This window comes from Harpia harpyja, chromosome W (genome assembly GCF_026419915.1).
Source record: "Harpia harpyja isolate bHarHar1 chromosome W, bHarHar1 primary haplotype, whole genome shotgun sequence".
NCBI classification, from domain to species: domain Eukaryota; kingdom Metazoa; phylum Chordata; class Aves; order Accipitriformes; family Accipitridae; genus Harpia; species Harpia harpyja.
Window position 1 is genome coordinate 30,983,225 of NC_068968.1, and position 24,886 is coordinate 31,008,110.

The 24,886-nt window shown below is 45.9% G+C and overlaps 1 protein-coding gene across 1 annotated transcript; it reads left to right on the forward strand.

Annotated features, from left to right (window-relative positions):
* The first annotated feature begins 2,627 nt into the window (after positions 1 to 2,627).
* On the forward strand, positions 2,628 to 18,678 carry LOC128136264 (sorting nexin-2-like). The gene is made up of 3 exons (XM_052775517.1): positions 2,628 to 2,770; positions 5,262 to 5,379; positions 18,262 to 18,678. The coding sequence occupies exons 1-3, from the start codon at positions 2,663 to 2,665 to the stop codon at positions 18,276 to 18,278; spliced, it is 243 nt and encodes an 80-aa protein (XP_052631477.1). The 5' UTR covers positions 2,628 to 2,662; the 3' UTR covers positions 18,279 to 18,678.
* Positions 18,679 to 24,886: the final 6,208 nt, after the last annotated feature.

The window sequence follows — 24,886 nt, forward strand, 5'->3', positions numbered from 1 at the left end:
ATATGCTGAGCATGACATCATATGGTATGGAATATCCCTTTGGTCTGTTGGGGTCAGCTGTCCCAGCTGTGTCCCCTCCCAACTTTTTGTGCACCCCTAGCCTACTCACTGGCGGAGTGGTATGAGGAGCAGAAAAGGCCTTGACTCTGTAAGCACTGCTCAGCAATAATGAAAACATCTCTGTATTATCAACACTGTTTTCATCACAAAACCAAAACATAGCCCCATACTAGCTACTACGGAGAAAATTAACTCTATCCCAGCCAAACCCAGCACATTCTCCACCCCTTTTTCCATACCATTTACATCATGCTCAGGTCCCACACTATCCAATACAACCTCATTAACGACCACCCCCCTTCCCATCCTTTGATATAATACACAGATATCATTCATCCCTTTAGTCTATGGACCACCCCTGTAAAATGTCCATAAAATGTCCACAAATGTCCACAAAATGTCCATTGAGTTCATTTAGTCCATGACTTTGGGCTCCATCTGTTATGGTGGTCACTCAGGACAGGAGAGGTGGTGTCTTTCGTGGAGTTATTGGGCACCAAAGCCAGCTCTGGTCGGGTCACTGCTGCACTCGCACTGCTTCTTGTAAGGCTTGTCCTCCACTGGTTCAGGCGGTTCCTGCTATAGTAATTCCTAGAACATGCAACTCAAATCATGGGTTACAACAATTTAAAAGTATTTGCATTACAATCTCCACCTCTGGTCCCTTTGGACCAGACCATTGGGTTTAACATTGCAATGAACTCCTCCCCTTGCCCCTGCTCTGGCTTGCACTTATCCACAGACTGCAGTCCCTTAAGGGTGTACCTGCTCCGAGTGGAGCCTTATCTATGAGCCACAGTCTCTCCAGAGCTATACCTGCTGTGGCATAGACTTATCCACAGCCACAGCCGCTTTGAGGTGCACTTGTTCCAGCATGGCCTTCTCCATGGGCCGCAATGCCTTCAGAAATATAACTGCTCCAGCATGGCCTTACCCACAGCCACAGTCCCTTCAGAAGTAAACCTGCTCCAACATAGCCTTACCTATGGCTGCAGTCCCTCCAGGGGTGTACCTGCTCCGTCGTGGGTTTATCCATGGCCACACGCTTTGAGGTGCTCCAGCATGACCTCATGCACAGCCACGGATGCTTCAAGGTGTACCTGCTACAGCATGGACTTATCCACAGCCACAGATGCTTCGAGGTGTGCCTTCTCCAGCGTGGACTTATCCTTGGGCCATAATCCCTTCAGAGGTATACCTGCTGCGGCACAGACATAACCACGGCCACAGACGTTTCGAGATGCACCTGCTCTGGCGTGGACTTATGCACGATCACAGACACTTTGGGGTGTCCTGCTCCTGCGTGGACTGATCCATAGGTCACAGTCCCTTCGACTCGAGTTCACACTGGAGTTCCATCCTGTCCAGTACAGCAGCACAGAAACAGCAGCGATGCCCTGGCCATCTGCCAGCCCAGGCACGTCACCATTGCTGTTATCAAAATGTTCCCAGGCACTGCAGAATAAGATGATCAGCAGTACAGCAAGCAGCGAAAGCAAAAAGCAGCCACTAACAAGCACTAGGCTCTAATTTACAGTAAGGCAAGCAAGCCCTGTGGCAAGCACAGGAGCCTGTCAATTAATAGCTAAACAGCAATAACAGCTATAAATTCGATCTAGCACATTCCAATCAAATTTGTCGTTATCTTGAACCCTTCGAGCCCCACGTTAGGCGCCAAGAAGGACTGTCATGGTTTAACCCCAGCCAGCAATTAAGCCCCACACAGCCGCTCGCTCACTTCCCCCGTGGTGGGATGGGGGAGAGAATCGGAAGGGTAAAAGTGAGAAAACTCGTGGGTTGAGATAAAGACAGTTTAATAGGTAAAGCAGAAGCCGCGCTTACAAGCAAAGCAAAACAAGGAATTCATTCACTACTTCCCATCGCAGGCAGGTGTTCAGCCATCTCCAGAATTTTAGAATTATGCCATATAATTATAGTTGCTTTGCAAAACAGCAGTGTGTGCGTTAAGTAATGATTAGTCAAATCATGTTGTAACTGAATGCTTGAAACATATAAGAACCACGTGTAAAACCACATTTGGGGTGCCCCAATTTGAATGGGACACCTCATGTGCGTGAATAAAAGAATTACTCTTGTAATTCTATACTTTGTGTCCTAGCTTCTCTCCTTAGTTGGCACAGGGCAGTTTCAAAAGTTTTGTGACAGTAACAACCATATATATGGATGAGATTCCTAAAATACAAACATTTTGGGACACAGACTTTGTGTTTTATGAGAAGGAAGACTTTGTTGGATTTAAACAAAAATGACCAGCCTTATTAAACTATTTTATCACAGTAACAATTTCAAATGACAGCTACCAGCAAACGTCCAGCTTCTCGACTTATCTAGATGCCCTAACATGGTGCACCTACAGCTGTCTCCTTTCATAGGAAGGGGAGAGAAACCAAAAGCTGGGCAAGTTGCGTGCAGTGACGTACCGTTAATAATGTGCGAGCTGCAGCGATGCAGACGCGCCTACTACCCCTTTTCCCCCCGCCTCCTTTCCTAGCTCTTCCAATCACGTGGCGCGAGGAGGCGGGGGTTGGGGTGTCACGTGAGAGCAGGAGGCTGGGGCTGGTGACCCAGGCTGGAGGGGAAGATGGCGGCGGAGAGACAGTCTCCGCTATTGGCGGGTGTACGGCCCGTCGACTTCGAGGTGCTGGAGGATGGCAAGAACGTCTTTGCTAGTCCCGTGTCCACTTTGGAGGTGAGAGCCCGCTCGTCCTGCAACCGCCCTCTCTCCTTCCCTGGTGCAGTCTATTACTGCGGGGCCCAGCCGTTGCCCAGACCCCTGCGGTGGAGTGTGATGGTGCTGGCGCCCATCAGGCCCTCCCTGACTACCAGGGGTCCCTTCCCACCCCCATCTCGGCCTCGAGCTGCGGCCCTCGCCGCTCTGTTCTCTGGGAGCGGCGGCTCCTTGGCCCTTGCCTTCTGGTGGGGAGAGTCACCTCACCAGGGGCCCTCCGGGGCCCTCAGCTAAGTCTTTCTCCTGTCAAAAAAAACCCCACGGAAAAGTCTTTCTCCAAGTATCACACCTGCAATTGTTCAGAGAAATCAAGAGTCTGAAAGATCTAAAAATGTGTGGTGAATACATCTATAAACCACTCTTGCTTTCCATGTCAGGAATCTAATAAAAACCCCCCACTACAACTGAATGTGTAAATACTTCCTAGTTCTGAAAAATGCTCATGTGTTTGTTAAAGTGGGAACTTTTTTCTAAGTCGTGGCCATGTTTCACCTGTACTAGTCTCTTATGGAAAAACTTTGTTCTCCCTGTACACAGTTATCCATTTAAAAAGAAAATTGTTTGTGTTCCTCTTTTCCTGAAGTTTCCTGTCCCTGACCTTTACAGTAATAGGATCAGTGCATATTTCTTTGTTTTGCTCCGACTGTTGTCTGTCCTTAAAAAGGTCAGTAAGTAAAGAGGCTCTTAAATGTGTTTTTTAAAGACACTTGCCTTCTCTGAAGTAGCTTAAAAAGTTTTTGGTGTGGTTTTTTTTTTTTTTTTTCCTTTTATAGATAATCTGTGCAATGCTACAAAAAAAAATCTGTGGAAAAATACTGTGAAGGAATAACAAATGATGTGATTTGTGAACCTGCAGTTGTCAAGAACTATTTTAATAGACTTCTGTACATCTGTGTGTGGTACAGTGTGTATTATTGGAGTCTTGTTTTGTACTTTCAGAAAAACTGCAATAAAACATAATTTCTTTATTGATGTGCTCTTGAATTAAACCCCCAAGAGATGTGATAGAATTAATGCCTAAACCACAGTCTAACAATGAAAAGTCCTCATCTTAATGATTAAAAATAGTTACTGAAAACTTCTATAGCTGGAAAAACTGGTGAAGAAATGCACTTTCTCTGTATTGAGTGGTTTGGTTGACAGTTCTGTTGTGCCGCTTTGTTTTTGTAGTCAGTTTATTTGGAAAAAAGTAGTTAAGTAGCAAAGGGAAGCCTCACTGCTTAGAGAAACTTTGAAGACAAAGCTTTTTTTGACTTTTAATCAACTAGAGTGCTTAGGAAAGAACCCTGCTCTTGTGAATTTCTAGCAAATTTGGAAGGAAGAGATTACAAAGATTGAGTTTGAACTTCTCCCTAGCTTAAAGCTAGATTGTTTAACTTAAGCGTACAGGGCACCTTAGTCCAGAGAAGAATGATTATGTCATGGTGTGGGTCTAATTAAACTTATGTATTTGAGTGTTGTAGTGGTGTTGTAGTCCTATAATATTCATGAAGTAGCTGTTTCTAAATGGCAATGGCAGCTCTATTAAAACCAGAGCTGACTTAATCCTGATCATATGTTTGTTTGCTGATTAACTAGAGAGGAGAGCATGGCAGGTGACAGTGAGGTCCAAAGCCAATTTATGTGAAGGTTATGGTGCTTTGAGAGGGTTCCAAACTGTTTTAATCTTGGAGCTGTCCCCTTGATTTTTTTGTGATTAATTTCTGTTCTTGCCCCCCTCCTTTTTTTTTTTTCCTTTTTTTCTTGCTTTCATTCTTTTTGCACCTCACAGAAGACATGCTGTTGTGTTTTTACCTATAATTTGGCTAAGCTAAGCAGTGGAAAAGCTGTAAGATTGCTAATAATTCTTCCAAATGGTTTCAGTGTTAGCATTTGTTTTATAAGAGGAGATTTTGTTAACTCGCCTAACTTTGTTCCAACAAAATATAAATTTCGTGTATATTATGAACAGTAAAAATAAATGAAACTTTTTGAAATTTCTTATGGCTGCAAGCAGCTGTGTATTGTTTGAATGGAGCTAACTTGTTCACTTAATCTCTGAAAAACTAGTATGGAGCGCTTGGAGACTTTTTTGTTTAGTAATTTTTTCTATGTAGAAAAATCTAAATATAAGCCTTTCCAAAAGGACCTTCGTAATCAAACTACATTCAGAATGCTAACAAACTTATTCTAGATATTTCTGTAGCAGTTTTTCATGTAAATTAAACTTGAGGAAAGTTATTTACTTTTTTTCCTGACAGAAATGAAAAGAGCTGCTGACTAGTTTGTATCCTTTGTTCGTTGTTATCCCACTAGGAGTAGGAAATGGAAACAGCTTACTGGGCTTCCTTTCTGTACATCTTGCTTTGTTTCTTTGCAATGAAAGAATGTTTATTGCAATACTTATATACTGATATGTGACAACTGGTTCTCTGCTATTTCACTTTTTTTTTTTTTTTTTTTTTTTTAACAGTCAAGTCCTTCATCTCCAGAGCCAGCAAGTCTTCCTGCAGAAGACCTCAGCACAAACTTTAATGGTCCAAAGCCAGCAGAAGTCATGCCAGATGATGATAGAGAAGACCTTTTTGCTGGTAACTGCTTTTTTTCTTCTAATGTAGCTGCATAGACTCTTTTCCTCTTGGACTTAAAGGGGTGTGCTTTTGTGAGGAGGAGGAGGAAAATCTTTTTATGCTGTAAAAGGTAATTTCCATGTCTGTAAGGAAATATGAAGCAGTACCCTTGCAATGGAAACTCTGATTTTAAGCTTAAGCAATTTAATATTGTTGTAAATCTTATACCATTGTTCAACCTGTTGAAGATATACTTTCTGGAAAATTCATTAAGTAATGTTTTCCTTTGGATATTAGGAGTATCACTAGTCTCTGTCGATCATTCTTTATTGGATTCAGTGATCACCTATTTAATCGAAGTCCTATGATCTTCTGCAATATACTGTCAAATTTATGAACTTGAAATAACTTGCAAGAAAAGTGACATACTATAAAAGGAAAAACAGCTGAGGTTCTTTGCACAAAGTTTGTTCTACTGTTGTTAACACATCTAGCTACTGGTTGAATATTACTGTAAAACTGTTTTGAAGTGTAGCCTTTTCTTTTTGAACTGCAAGTAGAAGACTTAATCTTGCTTATTAGCGAAAATAAAGTGATATGTGACTTCTCTTTAGGGGTAGATGAGTCTTGTTTAAATTTCAATAGTAAATTAAAATTGGGGATTTTTTTCACCAAATTTGTGTGTTGTCGTCTCAGCAGTAAGCACTTTATTACACTCTTGACAATACATATTTTTGTAACGGAACTATTAAGAATTACATACTGAAGTAATGGCACTTTGAGAAGCTTATTTGATAGAAAAGTTAAATTTAAATGTCTTAAGATCTTGACAGTGATGTACAGGATTTTTTTCTTGTGGGACTCTAGCTTTAGTTAAGTTTGATTACTAAATACAGGTTTCTCTGTGATATGTACTGTCGCTGCATAGTGTGGCAGTGTTAGCTAGTTAATAACTCGTTCTGCTGATGGTAATATGGCATGTCTTGTTATGTAATAATATTCAAGTTTGTGTGTGTGTAAAAACATGAGGTGAGTTAAAGCCTTGTTTTCTACTGTATAACCATTTATAGCTGTCCCAGTCCTTTTTTCCAATTATGAAGACTGATAATTCAGATCATATTGCAAGCTGGAGGGTATTTCTACTTATTAAAAGACTTTATTATTATAATAAAAAGATGAGAAACTGACATATGGGATCAGTCCTGGCATTTCACTAGTGTAAGATTTGGTCTCTAATATTTGACAGTACTGGATGTTTTGGAGAGAGATGTATGAAAGTTTTGAAAAGTAATCAATGACACTTATTTTTAATCCTTGGTCAGTCACTACTTTGATGTTGGTTTTCTACAGTCTGTCTTTCCTAACATGGATTATGGTTGCTGTCACATTTACAGATGTAGGAGCATTTACTATTCAAGAAAGGAGATGTAATGTTTAGAATATATTGTGTGTCAAAAGATGGTTCTAAATGCTTCTTCTCAATGCTAACACTTTTCCTATTAGTGAGTCAGTTGGCAGTCTGCTTTGAATACACTCCTAATCTTATCTTTATTTGCACCCTGATGTAATTATTTTTAAATAAAGTTTATAGCATTTAGTTCTGAGCTGCTTTATATAGATAAGTGTATATATGTGCCCATTACCTTTGTTCTCAACTTATCAAACTTATATTTGCATATATTTGAACTTGCATTCTAACAGTGTCATAAGCAAATCTATTGATTAGTTTGCAAACTCTCTAAAACAGTCTTAAGAGAAATGGAGAATAATTAAGAATTCAGTGATAATCCTAGTAGTTTTGTATTTATATTACCTGATCTTACGACCTACAAAGACTGGGAACACTTTACTAGTACAAGAAAGCTTTATTTTTAATTTGGTTATATAGCTTCAGTATATAAAGCCAGCTTTTTGTAGCTGTAGGGCCATCTGGAACAGATGTTTTAGGAAAGCAGATTGTCCTTTGGCTGGAAAATATTAAATTAAGAAAAAAGGTGGCTGGACTAAATATCGATGGGATCCAGACAGAAGTAACGTGTTAGCAGCCAGATCGTTGCAAGTGAATGGAACACTGAGAAAAGACAGAGAAATGACTTAATGAGTTTGAGTTTTACTATGGAAGACATTTTTTTAAATGCAAGCAGCATTCAGCTGTGAAAGCATCTGACGTGCTATAGGTCTAATACAACTAAAAGTGATTTTTAAAAGGTCAGTTCATATACAGACTAAGGCTAGTACAAACTCTCAAATGGGGAAAAAAAGACTGATTTATAGAGCCTAACACAACTTGCAGAAACATGACATCTTTAACAGTAGCCTGTTCTAAACAGGAATTTTGCATAATACAGTTCTGTCCTAGTGATGAACTTCTAACTTTGTATCACTGTCAGCATATGTGTTCTCAAAAACAATGTCTAATTTGTGTTTCAGTGCTATGTACTCATGAGGATAACTTTTTTTTTCCTTAGCACTGTTTTGCTAGACAGTGATGGTCATCCAGCCTTCCTGACACTGATTTGCGACGAACAGAAACAGTGTGAGAAGGCTACATGAGATATCTATTTCCTTGCTTTCAGCTTGATTGCGTGAGCCTTTTTTTTGTATGAAAGCAACACTCAAGTTTTAAAAAAATAAAAAATGAATGCAACTTTTTTCCCCCAATATGCTGAAATTCCAAAGAAATCTTATCTTTACAAAGATTATAGGGACAGTTAACTGGAGAGGAAGAGAATGAAGTTTCACAACTTCTTAGCTTGTGTTGGTCCTTCACGTTGAATTAGTAGACACTATAAAACCCAGGTAAAAGGAAGTCCTATGAATGGCTCCTGAAAGGAGGGACTCTGACTTTTGGGGGGCATTAAAAAAAAATGTAGTTTTGCAGACTTATTTGTAAAACTGTGGTGACATTCCTCTCTAGCTACTGTAGGCTTGATAAATCTTTTTCATTGTTCGTCTAATAATGCAACCTAATGGAAAAGGAGGTGAGAGAGAACAAATTAGAAAATGTCCTGTACTGTCTTAATGCAGTTCAGAATCTGGAATTTTTGTAGGCTTTTTTGACTATACTTAAAAACTCTTTCCTACTGTGTTTTTAGGACAGCTATAAGGTATATCTGCAATAAACTGGTTTTAGATATTCCTTACGTCATCTCTAATGAATCATAAGTGCTTTGGCTGAACTGTTAAGCTGAGTTATGAAGGTGGAAGAAAATGAGATTTTTTTTTTTTCCCATCTGTTACTGGAGACCTGTAAACTTTGCTGTTCCATTTATTAGTGTTGTGATTCTCAGTTCTGCAAATAAGAAAACTATCTTGCTAAAACCATTTAAGAACTTTTTCCCTTAGGATAAAAGTAAAAATTTTTTTCTGCAAAGCTCCCAATTCCGGGCAGGGGCGGGGGTGGAGGTGGATGATAATGTTGGTTTTTTGTTTGTGGTTTTTTTGGTCAAGAGAATACTGTAGGAACATCTGTTCAGATGATTGCTATCTTAAAACCTGGTCATCCATAAACTTATAGAGAGTTAAGAACTAAATCTTGAATGACTGTTCTAAAATGTTGGCCTTAAGTTCAATGTATAGCTGAAGCTGAAGAAATGTGTCATGGACTGCCTGTGCAGGAAATAGCTATGCCTTCTGCTTCTAGTGCTCATAGGTGATGAGAGTAAGGCTGTGAAATTATATCAGTGCTCTGTCACCTTTTTCAGAAAAATAACATTTTTTTCCACTTCTCTAGTCTGGTAAAAGATTGCTTTTTATGTGTTTTAGGAATGGATCCTCTCATGCAAGCATCTAGCTTCTGGGGAAAAGTGAACATGTTTGTTTGTTGTTGTTGGGTTTTTTTAGCTTCAGATCCAGATAGATTTGGTTTAGGCCTTTATTTCTCAGAGTTCATACAGAAAAGATGATGCTAATTCTGTGGAGCAAACAAAACATGTACTTGAAGCCCAGTTGAACAGCAAAAGTTCTAGCTAATAGTGTCTGTCAGGCTGTTGTCATGTGAAGTGTCTAATCAGAGTAGTTGTGTAGACACCTGGCTGCTTTTTAGAAGCTGGTTATTCAGTTCCAGGTCTGTTCTGGAAGAAAGAAACACGCGAAGGCATTTGAACCTACAGTTTTGAAGTCAGAAGAAAACCTTATTGGTGGCTGACTGTCCTGTTAATACTATTTATGTTTTCATTAAGATTATTCTTAGCCCTCCTATTATAATCGTAAGAATCATGGGTTCTGACTTGGGCATAGTAGTTTCTCCCAGTTCTGTTAGGATCATAGAATCGTAGAAGGGTTTGGGTTGGAAGGGACCTTAAAGATCGTCTAGTTCCAACCCCCCTGCCACGGGCAGGGATACCTTCCACTAGACCAGGTTGCTCAAAGCTCCATCCCACCTGGCCTTGAACACTTCCAGGGAGGGGGCATCCACAACCTCTCTGGGCAACCTGTCCTCACCACCCTCATAGTGAAGAATTTCTTCCTTATATCTAATATAAATCTACCTTCTTTCAGTTTAAAGCCATTACCCCTTGTCCTATCACTACATGCCCTTGTAAAAAGTCCCTCTCCAGCTTTCTTGTAGGCCCCCTTTAGGTACTGGAAGGCTGCTATAAGGTCTCCCCGGAGCCTTCTCTTCTCCAGGCTGAACAGCCCCACGTCTCTCAGCCTGCCGTCATAGGAGAGGTGCTCAAGCCCCTCTGACCATCTTTGTGGCCCTCCTCTGGACTCACTCCAACAGGTCCATGTCCTTCTTATGTTGGGGGCCCCAGAGCTGAACACAGTACTCCAGGTGGGGTCTCACGAGAGCAGAGTAGAGGGGGGAGAATCACCTCCCTCAACCTGCTGGTCACGCTTCTTTTGATGCAGCCCAGAATGAGATTGGCTTTCTGGGCTGCGAGTGCCCATTGCTGGCTCATATTCAGTTTTTCATCCACTAATACCCCCAAGTCCTTCTCCGCAGGGCTGCTCTCAGTCCACTTATGGCCCAGCCTGTATTTGTGCTTGGGATTGCCCCGACCCATGTGCAGGACCTTGCACTTGGCCTTGTTGAACTTCACGAGGCTAGCACGGGCCCACCTCTCAAGCCTGTCAAGGTCCCTCTAGATGGCAGCCCTTCCCTCCAGCGTGTCGACCGCACCACACAGCTTGGTGTCGTCGGCAAACTTGCTGAGGGTGCACTCAATCCCGCTGTCCATGTTGCCGACAAAGATGTTAAACAGCGCCAGTCCCAATACCGACCCCTGAGGAATGCCACTCGTCACTGGTCTCCATTCGGACATCAATTAGAATAGAATAGAATCATTAAGTTTGGAAAAGACCTCTAAGATCATCAAGTCCAACCGTCAACCCAACACCACCATGCCCACTAAACCATGTCCTGAAGTGCCACGTCTATGCGTTTTTTGAACACCTCCAGGGATGGTGACTCCACCACTTCCCTGGGCAGCCTGTTCCAATGCCTGACAACCCTTTCAGTAAAGACATTTTTCCTAATATCCAATCTAAACCTCCCCTGGCGCAACTTGAGGCCATTTCCTCTCATCCTATCACTAGTTACTTGATAGAAGAGACCAGTACCCACCTCACTACAACCTCCTTTCAGGTAGTTGTAGAGAGCGATAAGGTCTCCCCTCAGGCTCCTCTTCTCCAGACTAAACAACCCCAGTTCCCTCAGCCGCTCCTCATAAGACCTGTGCTCCAGGCCCCTCACCAGCTTGGTTGCCCTTCTCTGGACACGCTCCAGCGCCTCAATGTCTTTCCTGTAGTGAGGGGCCCAAAACCGAACACAGTACTCGAGGTGCGGCCTCACCAGTGCCGAGTACAGGGGGATGATCACTTCCCTGCTCCTGCTGGCCACGCTATTTCTGATACAGGCCAGGATGCCGTTGGCCTTCTTGGCCACCTGGGCACACTGCTCGCTCATATTCAGCCGGCTGTCAACCAGCACCCCCAGGTCTTTTTCTGCCGGGCAGCTTTCCAGCCACTCTTCCCCAAGCCTGTAGCGCTGCATGGGGTTGTTGTGACCCGAGTGCAGGACCCGGCACTTGGCCTTGTTGAACCTCATACGATTAGCCTCGTCCCATCGATCCAGCCTGTCCAGATCCCTCTGTAGAGCCTTCCTACCCTCGAGCAGATGAACCCACCCTCCCAACTTGGTGTCGCCTGCAAACTTACTGAGGGTGCACTCGATCCCCTTGTCCAGATCATTGATAGATATTAAAGAGAACTGGCCCCAAAACTGAGCCCTGGGGAACACCACTTGTGACCGGCCGCCAACTGGATTTAACTCCGTTCACCACAACTCCCTGGGCTCGTCCATCCAGCCAGTTTTTTACCCAGCGAAGAGTACACCTGTCTAAGCCATGAGCCGCCAGCTTCTCAAGGAGTATGCTGTGAGAGACAGTGTCAAAGGCCTTACTGAAGTCCAGGTAGACAACATCCACAGCCTTTCCCTCATCCACTGGGCGGGTCACCTGGTCATAGAAGGAGATCAGGTTGGTCAAGCAGGACCTGCCTTTCATGAACCCATGCTGGCTGGGCCTGATCCCCTGGTTGTCCTGCACATGCCGTGTGAGCGCACTCAAGATGAACCGCTCCATAATCTTCTCCGGTACCGAGGTCAGGCTGACAGGCCTGTAGTTCCCTGGATCCTCCCTCTGACCCTTCTTGTAAATGGGCATCACATTGGCAAGCCTCCAGTCGTCTGGGACCTCCCCTGTTGAGCAGGACTGCTGATAAATGATGGAGAGTGGCTTGGCAAGCACCTCCGCCAGCTCCCTCAGTACTCTTGGATGGATCCCGTCTGGTCCCATAGATTTGTGAGTGTCCAGAGAGCGTAGTAGGTCACTAACTATTTCCTCCTGGATTATGGGGGGTATATTCTGCTCTCGGTCCCTGTCTTCCAGCTCAGGGGGCTGATTACCCTGAGGATAACTGGTCTCTCTATTAAAGACTGAGGCAAAGGCGGCATTAAGTACCTCAGCCTTTTCCTCATCTTTGGTGGCAATGTTCCCCTCTTGTGGCGGGTTGACCCTGGCTGAACACCAGGTACCCACCAAAGCCGTTCTATCACTCCCCCCTCCTCAGCTGGACAGGGGAGAGAAAATATAACAAAGGGCTCGTGGGTCAAGATAAGGACAGGAGAGATCGCTCACCAATTACCGTCACGGGCAAAACAGGCTCAACTTGGGGAAAATTAACTCTATTTATTACCAATCAACCAGAGTAGGGTAATGAGAAATAAAACCAAATCTCAGAACACCTTCCCTCCACCCCTCCCTTCTTCCCGGGCACAACTTCACTCCCGGATTCTCTACCTACCCCCCCCAGTGGCGCAGGGGGACGGGGAATGGGGTTTACGGTCAGTTCGTCACACGTTATTTCTGCCGCTTCATCCTCCTCAGAGGCAGGACTCATCACACTCTTCCCCTGCTCCAGTGTGGGGTCCCTCCCAAGGGAGACAGTCCTCCACGAACTTCTCCAACGTGGGTCCTTCCCACGGGCTGCAGTTCTTCACAAAATGCTCCAGCATGGGTCCCTTCCATGGGGTGCAGTCCTTCAGGCACAGACTGCTCCAGCATGGGTCCCCCACGGGGTCTCAAGTCCTGCCAGAAAACCTGCTCCGTGGGCTCCTCTCTCCACAGATCTGCAGGTCCTGCCAGGACCCTGCTCCAGCGTGGGCTTCCCACGGGGTCACAGCCTCCTTCGGGCACCCACCTGCTCCGGCGTGGGGTCCTCCACGGGCTGCAGGTGGATATCTGCTCCACCGTGGACCTGCATGGGCTGCAGGGGGACAGCCTGCCTCACCATGGTCGTCTTCACGGGCTGCAGGGGAATCTCTGCTCCGGCGCCTGGAGCATCTCCTCCCCCTCCTTCTTCACTGACCTTGGTGTCTGCAGGGTTGTTTCTCTTACATGTTCTCACTCTCTCTCCGGCTGCCATTTCCGTCTGTCCCAGCAACTTTTTTTCCTTCTTAAAATGTTATCACAGAGGCGTTGCCACTATCGCTGATTGGCTCGGCCTTGGCCGGCGGCAGGTCCGTCTTAGAGCCAGCTGGTATTGGCTCTGTCGGACACAGGGGAAGCTTCCAGCAGCTTCTCACAGAAGCCACCCCTGTAACACCCCCCCCCCCCCCCCCCCCCGCTACCAAAACCTTGCCACACAAAGCCAATACACCTCTGCATCCAGTAAAGGATGGATATTCTCCTTGGCTCTCTTTTTGTTGTTAACGTATTTGTAAAAACATTTTTTGTTGTCTCTTACGACAGTGGCCAGATTGAGTTCTAGCTGAGCTTTTGCCTTCCTAATTTTCTCTCTGCATGACCTAACAAGATCCCTGTACTCTTCCTGGGTTGCCTGCCCTTTCTTCCAAAGATGGTAAACTCTCCTTTTTTTCCGGAGTCCCAGCAAAAGCTCCCTCTTCAGCCAGGCCGGTCGTCTTCCCTGATGGTTCGTCTTGCGGCGCATGGGAATAGCCTGCTCCTGAGCCTTTAAGACTTCCTTCTCGAAGAATGCCCAGCCTTCCTGGTCCCCTTTGCCCTTCAGGACTGTCTCCCGAGGGACTCTCTCGACCGGTGTCCGGAACAGGCCAAAGTTTGCCCTCCGGAAGTCCATAGTGGTGGTTTTGCCGACCCCCTTCCTTACCTCACCAAGAATCGAGAATTCTATCATTTCATGGTCGCTAAGCCCGAGACGGCCTCCGACCACCACATCTCCCACCAGTCCTTCCCTGTTTGTAAACAGTAGGTCTAGCGAGGCTCCTCCCCTGGTAGGCTCACCTACCAGCTGTGTCAGGAAGTTACCTTCCACACACTCCAGGAACCTCCTAGACTGCTTGCTCTCTGCTGCGTTGTATTTCCAGCAGACGTCCGGAAAGTTGAAAGTCCCCCACGAGAACAAGGGCACGTGATTGTGCGACTACTGCCAGCTGCTTGTAGAATGTTTCATCTGCCTCTTCAGCCTGGTTGGGTGGTCTATAAACAGACTCCCAGCACGATATCTGCCTTGTTGGCCTTCCCTCTCATCCTTACCCATAAGCACTCCACCGTATCATCACAGTCGTGGAGCTCTGTACAATCGAAACACTCCCTAACATAGAGAGCCACCCCACCACCTCTCCTTCCTTGCCTATCCCTTCGGAAGAGCTTATAGCCATCCATTGCAGCACTCCAGTCACGAGAGTCATCCCACCATGTTTCTGTGATGGCGACTAAGTCATAGCTGTCCTGCTGCACAATGGCTTCCAGCTCCTCCTGTTTATTGCCCATGCTGCGTGCATTGGCGTAGATGCACTTGAGCTGGGCTATCGATTCCACCCCCACCATTGGCATGCCGCCCCCAGGCTCATCTCTGGTGAGCCTAGTTTTATCCCCTTCCCCCTTCAAACCTAGTTTAAAGCCCTCTCTATGAGCCCCGCCAACTCATGAGCGAGAATCCTTTTCCCCCTTTGAGATAGCTGGACTCCATCTGTCGCCAGCAGGCCCGGTGCCGCATAAACCTCCCCATGATCAAAAAAACCCAAAATTCCACCGATGGCACCAGCCTCTGAGCCACGTGTTAATCAGGTGTGTTTTCCCGTTCCTTTCAGTATATTTCCCTGCCACTGAAGGGGACTTAGGAAAACTCTGCCTGTGCTCCCGATCCTTCCACTAATCTCCCCAGTGCCCTGAAGTCCCTTTTGATTGCTTTTGGACTTCTCTCCGCGACCTCATCGCTGCCAACCTGCACAACCAATAGCGGGTAATAATCAGAGGGCCAAACCAGACCAGGGAGTTCCCTGGTAATGTCTTTTACCCGGGCCCCAGGGAGGCAGCAGACTTCCCTGTGGGATGGGTCAGGTCTGCATATTGGGCCCTCCGTCCCCCTCAGAAGGGACTCACCTACGACAGTTACCCCCCTTTTTCTCTTAACAGAGGCTGTCAGAATGCATGGGGCTGACCAACTCAACCTAGGCAGCCCCCTGGATAGGCCTTCATCTACATTCTGATCTTCATTTGCCTGGCCCTCAAGTTCCAGAGCCCCATACCTGTTGCGTAAGGGCAACTGGGAAGGTGAGGGAGACCGGGAGGGGATTCGCCTGCCTCCCCTGTCATGACCCAGACTGGACAGACCAGGGAGTCGTGTTTAATTCGAAATTCCCTTGGGCTAAATTAAGGTGAAACGACACCAAACAATCAGTTAAAGATTTTATTCATGACAGAAGCAAACTGAACTGGGGAGGCGTGGTAGGAGGTGGCAGGGATTCTCGCAACAGGAATTGGCATAAGACTACTTCTGTAAACCGTGTAACCCAGGGTAACCATATACATCAATTCAGGGAACAAGGAGATCCCTCCCGTTGAGTCATGAGGTTCAGAGCAGACCCCCTTGCTTTCCAGACTCCTCCTCAGAGAAGGGCCCAGGGGCGGCTGGATCCACTCTTAGTCCCAGACTTGGTCAACGGTTTTATGTCTTAAAGGGATGAGGTGTAGGGATTGTGGAAAAGGAAAGAGAGAAGAAGACAGAGAGAGAAAAAGGAAGAGAGAAAGATTTCACCGGTCCTGGGTCCAGCGTTGGTTCAGTCAGCCGAGGGGTCCAGTCCCGGTGGGCTTGCGCTCCTGGGGCTTCAGTTTGTGTCCTTTTATCATCCTTGCCCCTCCTTCGGGCGGGCACCGGAACTCCTCAGGCTAATGAGCAGTTTGTGAGCCTTTGGGCTTGGGGGTTGTTTGTGGAGTAACTTCTCCTTCCCTGCAGAGGTGGCCATTGTTTGATCTTTGTATCAGAACAGCTTATCAGAACAGGGAGCTGCGCACCCTCCAGCACGCCCTCCCCCTCCTGTTGCTGATGTCTGAGCTGATGGGCTTTTCACCTTGGTCCCTTGCTGTGCAGGGTTTGTCTTTAAGCAGAACTTGCCCCACCGCAATGTTTGAGACGTTAACTCTTTCAGTCTCTCACATCCCCGAGCAGGGACCTGTATCCATTCCCCTCCATCTCTTAGGTCCCCTCCTGCCTGGTGGCAAGAGGGTAGGGGATCCTCCGCTTCTTGTGGAGCCTCCATCTGCTGCCTCTGCCTCAGGGATGGTAGGGTGTGGCTCCACCAATCTATCTCCCTCTCACACCCCCTGATACTCCTTAACGTTTCCACTTCCTCCTTCAGCTCTGCCACCATGCTGAGCAGATCATCCACCTGGTCACACCGCACACAGGTGTTGTCTCTGCTGCCCTCCGGTACCAGTGACAGGCTCAGGCACTCCCTGCAGCCGGAGATGCATGTTTACTTGGGAGCTCTGTCTGGGTCGTCACACTTTTCCTGGCAATGGCTTTCATCCGAGTGGCAACCATAGCTGGGTCTCCGCTGACCGCAACTCTTTCAGTGCGACCATCCAGCCAATTCCTTATCCACCGAGTGGTCCACCCATCAAATCCACGTCTCTCCAATTCAGAGACAAGGATGTCGTGCGGGACAGTGTCAAACGCTTTGCACAAGTCCGGGTAGATGATGTCCGTTGCTCTTCCCTTACCCACCAATGCTGTAACCCCGTCGTAGAAGGCCACCAGATTTGTCAGGCACGATTTGCCCTTAGCGAAGCCATGTTGGCTGTCACCAATCACCTCCTTATTTTCCATGTGCCCTAGCATAGTTAGCCTGGTCCCATAGCCAACCCCCCTGTGCTCTCACCCCTGGAGATATACAGGTGCTCTCACACCCAGAGCTGGCCCTTAGAGACCCACTCACCCCACTGGGTCCCCGGCTGCTTCACCTCCTCGCCGGCTAGTCCAGTTTGATCTTGGCTAGCAATCACACACTCACTCTCACACCTGCACTCTCTCCAGTTGCTGGCACCATGGACACACAGGCCCTCCGACCCGTGGTCTGACTTCAGTTGCTGCACTCACACCACCATGTCTGAAAATAACTTAGAGAAAATGAAATATATGTGTTAGATGCTCTAGTGGCTATAGTGCCAGCTTCTCCTTTTGCACTGCTGTTCAGTGGATATTTCAGAGCTTTCCTGTTTCTTATTGGGAAAGTTGTAACCAACATTAAATTGATAAACTAATTGTTATAACAGCCAGAGACAGTGCTATTTGATAGAAATCAGTTATATTAGAAGTTTTTCATTTTTCATACTTATCTTTTGCCTGGTCTAGCTATAATGTAGACAGATGCCCCAAGTCAGTTTACACCAAAATTGTAAATGATGCAAATTACAGCTACATTTGGGCTGTAGAACTTTGAAATAAAGCAAATATTGGTTCGTGCATACTCACTGTGCAATTTTCAGTGAAAAAGTGCTTTCACATGCTCTTATCTTACATGTTCACCAAGTGGGGAAAAAAATCTCAATGGACTGATGATTATGCTCTGAAAAAATGACTGGAAAAAATTGAAACATTTTTTTTTCTGGCTCCTAGCTCCATGCAAATCCAAACATTTTGAGAAAGATGTTTAAATTTGAGTGTGTTTTTGTTTTGTTTAATTTTAGGGCTCTGGACTTTTTTAAAACAGCAACAGTACAGGAGCCAGCGTGTATGGAGGGGAGGGAAATAATTTTTTCCCAGATTAATTTTGGATTGAGTATTATTAATAGCATTTGAAGTCAGGTTAATTCTACAGTCACTTTATGATGATAAATACCATAAACAGCCAACAAGCCAACATTTAGGCCTTGATTCATTAAAAACATACATTTAGGATTAAGGGTCAATAACTTTTATAATTTATAATTTAGGATATATGTATATGCTTTGCTGAATGAAATTTTCTCACCTAACCGCAGCTGTCCAAAAGTTAAGCATCCATCTATGCATTTGTAAAAGCATCCTTTCTAGGCAATGGAAATAGGTGCTCACTGAGCAATTCATCCTAGCAAAGGAGTTAAAGACATGTAGGATTGTAGAGGAATCATATTTTCCTTTGACTCCCTCTTTCCGTAGCCTATAAATTGAGCTGAATAGCTGCATAGACCTCCAGCATACAGTACAGGCTACTGATGTGAGCAGCCATAAAGGTGACCTGGTTAGAAGGGGAAAATTACTGAACAGAAGAAGATGTCTGCTGAAAAATACTGACAGAGAAAATGCCTGCCAGCCTGGGAACTAGGCCTAGGAACCAGAAGCATGCTTGGAAAGTGCAGCTGGCACCTCTGAAGTGCAGCTGGGTACCTAGAAACCGGAGACATCCTGAGATACCATTGATAAGCACCAAAACCCCAAGGAACTGTAATGGCAACTTGTCACGTCCCAAGGTTGGAGTGACTCAGGTTCGTGGATTTCCTTTGTCAGAATTAAGGTGAAACGACACCAGGGGAGTTCAAACAACAATCAACATTTATTCAACCAAGCTAACCTTGCCCAAGTGTCGTGGTTTAACCCCGGCCAGCAACTAAACACCACGCAGCCGCTCACTCAGCTGAAACCAGGACACCAAGTACAAGTGAACTTATCAATATGAACCTTGCAACATGTCATTAAGCCGCTGTTTGAAAAGAGAAGGGAGGTGTAGAAAAAGAAGTGGAAAAAGGAATATGAAACTGTGTCAGAAGGAGAGCCCTCCCGTTGAGTCACAAGGTTCAGAGTGGACCCCCTTGCTTTCTGGACTCCTTCTCAAAGAGGAGCCCAGGGGCGGCTAGATCCACTCCTAGTCTCAGACTTGGTCAACAGTTTATGTTTAAAAGGATGAGGCGTAGGGACTGTGGAAGAGAGAGAGAGAGAGAGAGAGAGAGAAGAAAAGGGTTTCACCAGTCCTGGGTCCAGCGTTGGTCCAGACAGCCTAGAGATCCAGTTCTGGAGGGCGCACGCCGAGAACTCGTCCTCCCTTCTTTTATAGTCGGTGGTCTCGACATGCACAGTTCATGTTCCCGGGGTTCTCTGGAATTGGTCAGTGGGCTTGGGGGGACATTGGGGAGTTGCCTCTCTCTCCCTGCTGGCATGACCGCTTAAGATAGAAGCGCAGTCCCATCCTCCGTGGGGGCCCCCTCCTCCAGGCGCATACGCTGTGCTTCTTCTCATGGTCGCTTAAGATAAGGAATTGCGGCTTTGGAGAAGCGCGGTCCCGCCCTCCGTGGGGCCCTCTCCTCCAGCCACATTTTCCTGTTCACACAACTCCAGCGCTTTTACAGAGGCCGTCTTCTCCACCAAAGCTCTTTAACGAATGTTTGAGACATTGACTATAATTTGTCAGACCAACACACAACTTGTCGCCTGAAAAGGTGAAAAAAAAGTCTGGAAAAAGGGGAAAACATCCTGAGAAAGTAAGAATTGGTAACTGACATCCATTAGCTGTTCTAACTGCAAGAACAGGAAAAGAGCCTGGGAAAATAAAAATTGTTATGAAAGAACAGAAAACATCATCATCTATTGGTTGTTCCAGGTGAAAAATAGAAATTAACAGCATCTCTTGACTGCTCAAAGTGGTGTTGTCCTATGCCCTCTTATGTCTCCAGGATATAAAAATGACTTAATTTTTATCCAAAATGGAGCCTCTCTCTCTGAGAACTTCCTTCCCACGCTGCACGTAGTTTTCCTTTTCCTAAACAAGTAGAATTCTCTGCATAAACTTTCTACAAGATCTTGGACCCTCGCTGGGGATGTCTGGCTGATTCCAAACTCTGTGACGCGGTTCATCTTTGAAGTAAGACTCTGTCTGTTACTTTATTGGTCCCCCTCTGGGCCCACTTTTGGGGTCGGTTTGGTTTGTCCTCCCACCTTTGGGATGGTTGGGACCCCCTCTGGGATCGGTTTGTCCTCCCCTCTGGGATGGTTTGGCCCCTTCTAAAATCTAATTCGCTTGATACTGGTATTATATATCCACATAAGTAATCTATCATAAGTATATCTGCTGTTATATTGTTGATAAGTTTGCTTCTCTAATGATGAGTTTGTAGTAACCTGTAATAGTGTCCTGGTTTCGGCTGGAATAAAGTTAATTTTCTTCCTAGTAGCTGGTATAGTGCTGTGTTTTGGATTTAGGATGAGAATAATGTTGATAACACACTGATGTTTTAGTTCTTGCTAAGCAGTGTTTATACTAAGTCAAGGACTTTTCAGCTTTTCATACTGCCCTGCCGGCGGAGGCTGGGAGTGCACAAGAAACTGGGAGGGGACGCAGCAAGGACAGCTGACCCAAATGAGCCAAAGGGGTACTCCATACCGTATTACGTCATGCCCAGTATATAAACTGGGGGGAGTTGGCCGGGGGGCACCATGGCTCGGGGATTGGCTGGGCATCGGTCAGCGGGTGGTGAGCAATTGTACTGTGCATCACTTGTTTTGTATAGTCTATTATTATTATTATTGGTATTGGTAGTATTTTCCCTTCCTTTTCTGCCCTATTAAACTGTCTTTATCTCAACCCACGAGTTTTTTTTGTTTTCTTTTGGTTTTTTTTTATTTATTCCGATTCTTTCCCCCATCCCGCTGGGTGGGGGGGAGTGAGCGAGCGGCTGCGTGGTGCTTAGTTGCCGGCTGGGGTTAAACCATGACAAATAGTATGTACGTACTTGATTGTTGCTATCGTAGAATCATAGCATGGTTTGGGTTGGAAGGGACCTTAAAGATCATCTAGTTCCAACCCCCCTGCCATGGGCAGGGACACCTTCCACTAGACCAGGTTGCTCAAAGCCCCATCCCACCTGGCCTTGAACACTTCCAGGGATGGGGCATCCACAACCTCTCTGGGCAACCTGTTCCAGTGCCTCACCACCCTCACAGTAAATAACTTCTTCCTTACATATAATCTAAATATACCCTCTTTCAGTTTAAAGCCATTACCCCTTGTCCTATCACTACAGGCCCTTGTAAAAAGTCCTTTTCCGGCTTTCTTGTACTTGGCCTTGTTGAACTTCATGAGGATCGCACGGGCCTACCTCTCAAGCCTGTCAAGGTCCCTCTGGATGGCATCCCTTCCCTCCAGCGTGTCGACTGCACCACACAGCTTGGTGTTGTCGGCAAACTTGCTGAGGGTGCACTCAATCCCACTGTCCATGTCGCCAACAAAGATGTTAAACAGCGCTGGTACCAATACCGACCTCTGAGGAACGTCACTGGTCTCCACTTGGACTTCAAGCCGTTGACCGCAACTCTTTCAGTGCGACCATCCAGCCAATTCCTTTTCCACCGAGTGGTCCACTCGTCAAATCCATGTCTCTCCAATTTAGAGACAAGGATGTCACGCGGGACAGTGTCAAACGCTTTGCACAAGTCCGGGTAGATGATGTCCGTTGCTCTTCCCTTACCCACCAATTCTGTAACCCTGTCGTAGAAGGCCACCAGATTTGTCAGGCACGATTTGCCCTTAGTGAAGCCATGTTGGCTGTCACCAGTCACCTCCTTATTTTCCATGTGCCTTAGCATAGTTTCCAGGAGGATCTGCTGGTCTCTAACTCCTCTTGTTTATTCCCCATTGTCGTGGTTTCAGCCCAGCCGGTAACAAAGCACCACACAGCCGCTCGCTCACTCCTCCCCGCCCCACTCCGGTGGGATGGGGAGGAGAATCAGAAAGGAGAAAAGAAAAAAAAAAAAAAACGGAACCTCTTGGGTTAAGGACAGTTTACTGGGACAACACAAAAAGAGAAGTTACAACAACAACAATGGTACTAATAAAAGAATATACAAAACGAGTGATGCACAGTGCAACTGCTCACCACCCGGAACCCGACGCTCCGCCACTTCCCCCACCGAGAGCCGAGAGCACCCCCCAGCCCGCTCCCCATTTATATACTGAGCATGATGTCACATGGTATGGAATAGCTCCTTGGCTAGTTCAGGTCAGCTGTCCTGGCTGTGCCCCCTCCCAGGTTCCTGTGAAAATTAACTCTATCCCAACTGAACCCAGGACACCCGTGCTACGTGTGTTTGCATAGAGGCATTTAAGTTGGGCCCCCAATGAAGCTGACTTACTGGCTGGAGTGGCTGGAATTCCTTTGTGCTGCTCTTCAGGTGCTCTCCTGCTGACCTGTGATCCCTCTCCAGGCTCTGGGCATCTATTACTGGCATCAAACTGGCAGGAGTGGGATGGATTGAGGTTCCCCTCCCCCAGCAACTTCAGTTTAAAGCCCTCTTCATCAGCTTGGCAAGCTTATGACTGATTGTTGCTATGCTATTGATTGCTGATAGTAATTTGTAATAGCTTGATATATATATATTCTCTTTATTAATCATAGGTATACTTGCTAGTGGTGATTTTTGTGGCAATATATTTTTAGTGGTGATTTGTGTGGTATTTGTGGTAATCCATAATAAAGTAGAGAAATTTAGAGGGTAAAGCCTCCATGTCCTTGTGTATTACAGAATCCTACGAACCCAGAGTCACGATCTCTATACACCCGCAGGCCACGTAACCCTTTAGGTCATGACAGCTATTCATGTGTTACCAAAACTGTTTAGATATGCAAAAGTTTGATTTAAATAATGTGAGTACGATCTTGCGGAGTTTTTTTATAATCAAGTTCTAACCTTTGTGAGATTTTCTTCCTTCTCACTCTCTTTCAGTAACTACTGCTACAATCTGTGTTGTTCTGCAGCTAGTGCTTTTGTCAGGTTAGGGAGCAGCTGGAAGAACCAATGACAACCTCTGCTCCAAATAACCTGCCATTCTTTCCAGTGCTGTTCTAGAACGGATCCCAAAGGCTAGCAGCTGTATTATAAAGTTCCAGTTTATAAATCATGATTTACAACAAAAAAGAAGAAAATGTATGTGCACAAAGGAGGAATGTCAAGTACTGGATCATTTATAATGTAACTCATTAGGCTTGGGACTTTTTCTTTAATTTTATACTCTCTATTTGCAAGAAAAAAAATTAAAATAATTGAGAAAATTAGGAGAAACCACGGAGAAAACAGGAGAAAACAGGGAGAAACTGCACCAGCAGCACATACTGAAAGCTGCAAAAGGAAGCGGTGAGTGCTAGCAGTGGGTGACTCTCTGCTGAGAGGCACACCCATCTGCCAGCCTGATGTACAGTCAAGGGAAGTTTGCTGCTTACCAGGAGCCAAGATCCAGGTTGTCACAGAGAGACTGCCACAACTGGTTAAAAGCACAGACTACTATCCCCTACTTCTTTTCCATGTGGGCACCAATGACATGGTAAAGTAAAACCTGGGCAAGATCAAGCAGGACTTCAGAGCCCTGGGGGCCCAAGTGAAAGGGACAGGTGCCCAAGTGATCTTCTCTGTCTTGCCAGTCAGAGATAATGGTGCAGGCAGAAGTCGATGCATCATGCAGATCAATACCTGGCTTCATGGCTGGCGTCATCACCAAAGCTTTGGTTTCTAAGATCAAGGGACGTTCTTCAACAAATACAGCATACTGGGGAGAGTATCCAGTATCCTCCACCTATCTAGAAGAGGCAGGAGAATCTTCGCTAGCAGATTGGCTGACTTAGTGACTTGTGATTTAAACTAGCGAACTTTGGGGGTAGTATCCAAACCTGTGACACCTGCATATTCATAAGCAACAGGGTGGATGAGCGCACCTACCAGAGTAGCGAGGAATGCTCCCCAACCCTCTCCAAATCAAGAACCAAGTCCAGCTGCCTCAAGTGCATGTATATCAACGCACATAGTCTGGGCAACAAACAGGAGGAACTGGAGCTCCGTGCCCAGTCTGAGAGTTATGATGTCATAGGAATCACAGAAACTTGGTGGGAAAACTCACATGACTGGAAGACCGCAATGGATGGCTACAAACTCTTTTGGAAAGATAGGAAGGGAAGAAGAGGAGGCGGAGTTGCACTTTATGTAAAAGAAAAATCTGAGTGTATGGATGCGAGCTCTGGAGACCACGAAAGTTCTATCGAATGCCTTTGGATCAGGATTAGAGGGGTTGTCACCAAGGGGAATCTTATGTTAGGTATCCGTTACCGACCTCCCAATCAGGGTGACGAGGCCGACGAAACCTTACTTTGGCTGCTCAAGGAAGTCTCGGGCCAACAGAACCTGGTCCTCATGGGTGACTTCAATTACCCGGACATTTGTTGGGAAAACAACACAGCGGTGCACAAGTCGTCCATCAGGTTCCTGGAATGCATCGAGGACTGCTTCCTGCTACAGATGCTGGACATGCCGACTAGGAACAGCGCATTGCTAGATTTACTGCTCACAAACCGAGAAGACTAACTTGACAACACAGCTACCAATGGTAGCCTTGGATACAGCAACCACAACATTGTGGAGTTTAAGATCCCGCTGAGCACACTAAAGACCAGTAGTAGGACAAAGACCCTGGATTTTAGAAGAGCCAACTTCAATATGCTCAGAGCCCAGCTGCGAGGGATTCCATGGGAAGCATCCATGGAGGGCAAAGGAGCTTGTGAGGGCTGGGAGTTATTCAAGAACAGCCTCCTGGAAGCACAAGAACAGTCCATCCCCTACAAAGGGAAAGGAAGAAGGCAGAACAAGAGACCACCCTGGCTTAACAGTGACCTTTTGGGTGTGCTTAAAAGCAAAAAAAGAAAGCCTACCAGCTATGGAAAGGCAGCCAAATACAAGAACCTTGCTAGGGCATGCAGAGATGCAGTCAGGAAGGCTAAGGCTCAGCTAGAACGGAAATTGGCCAGAGATG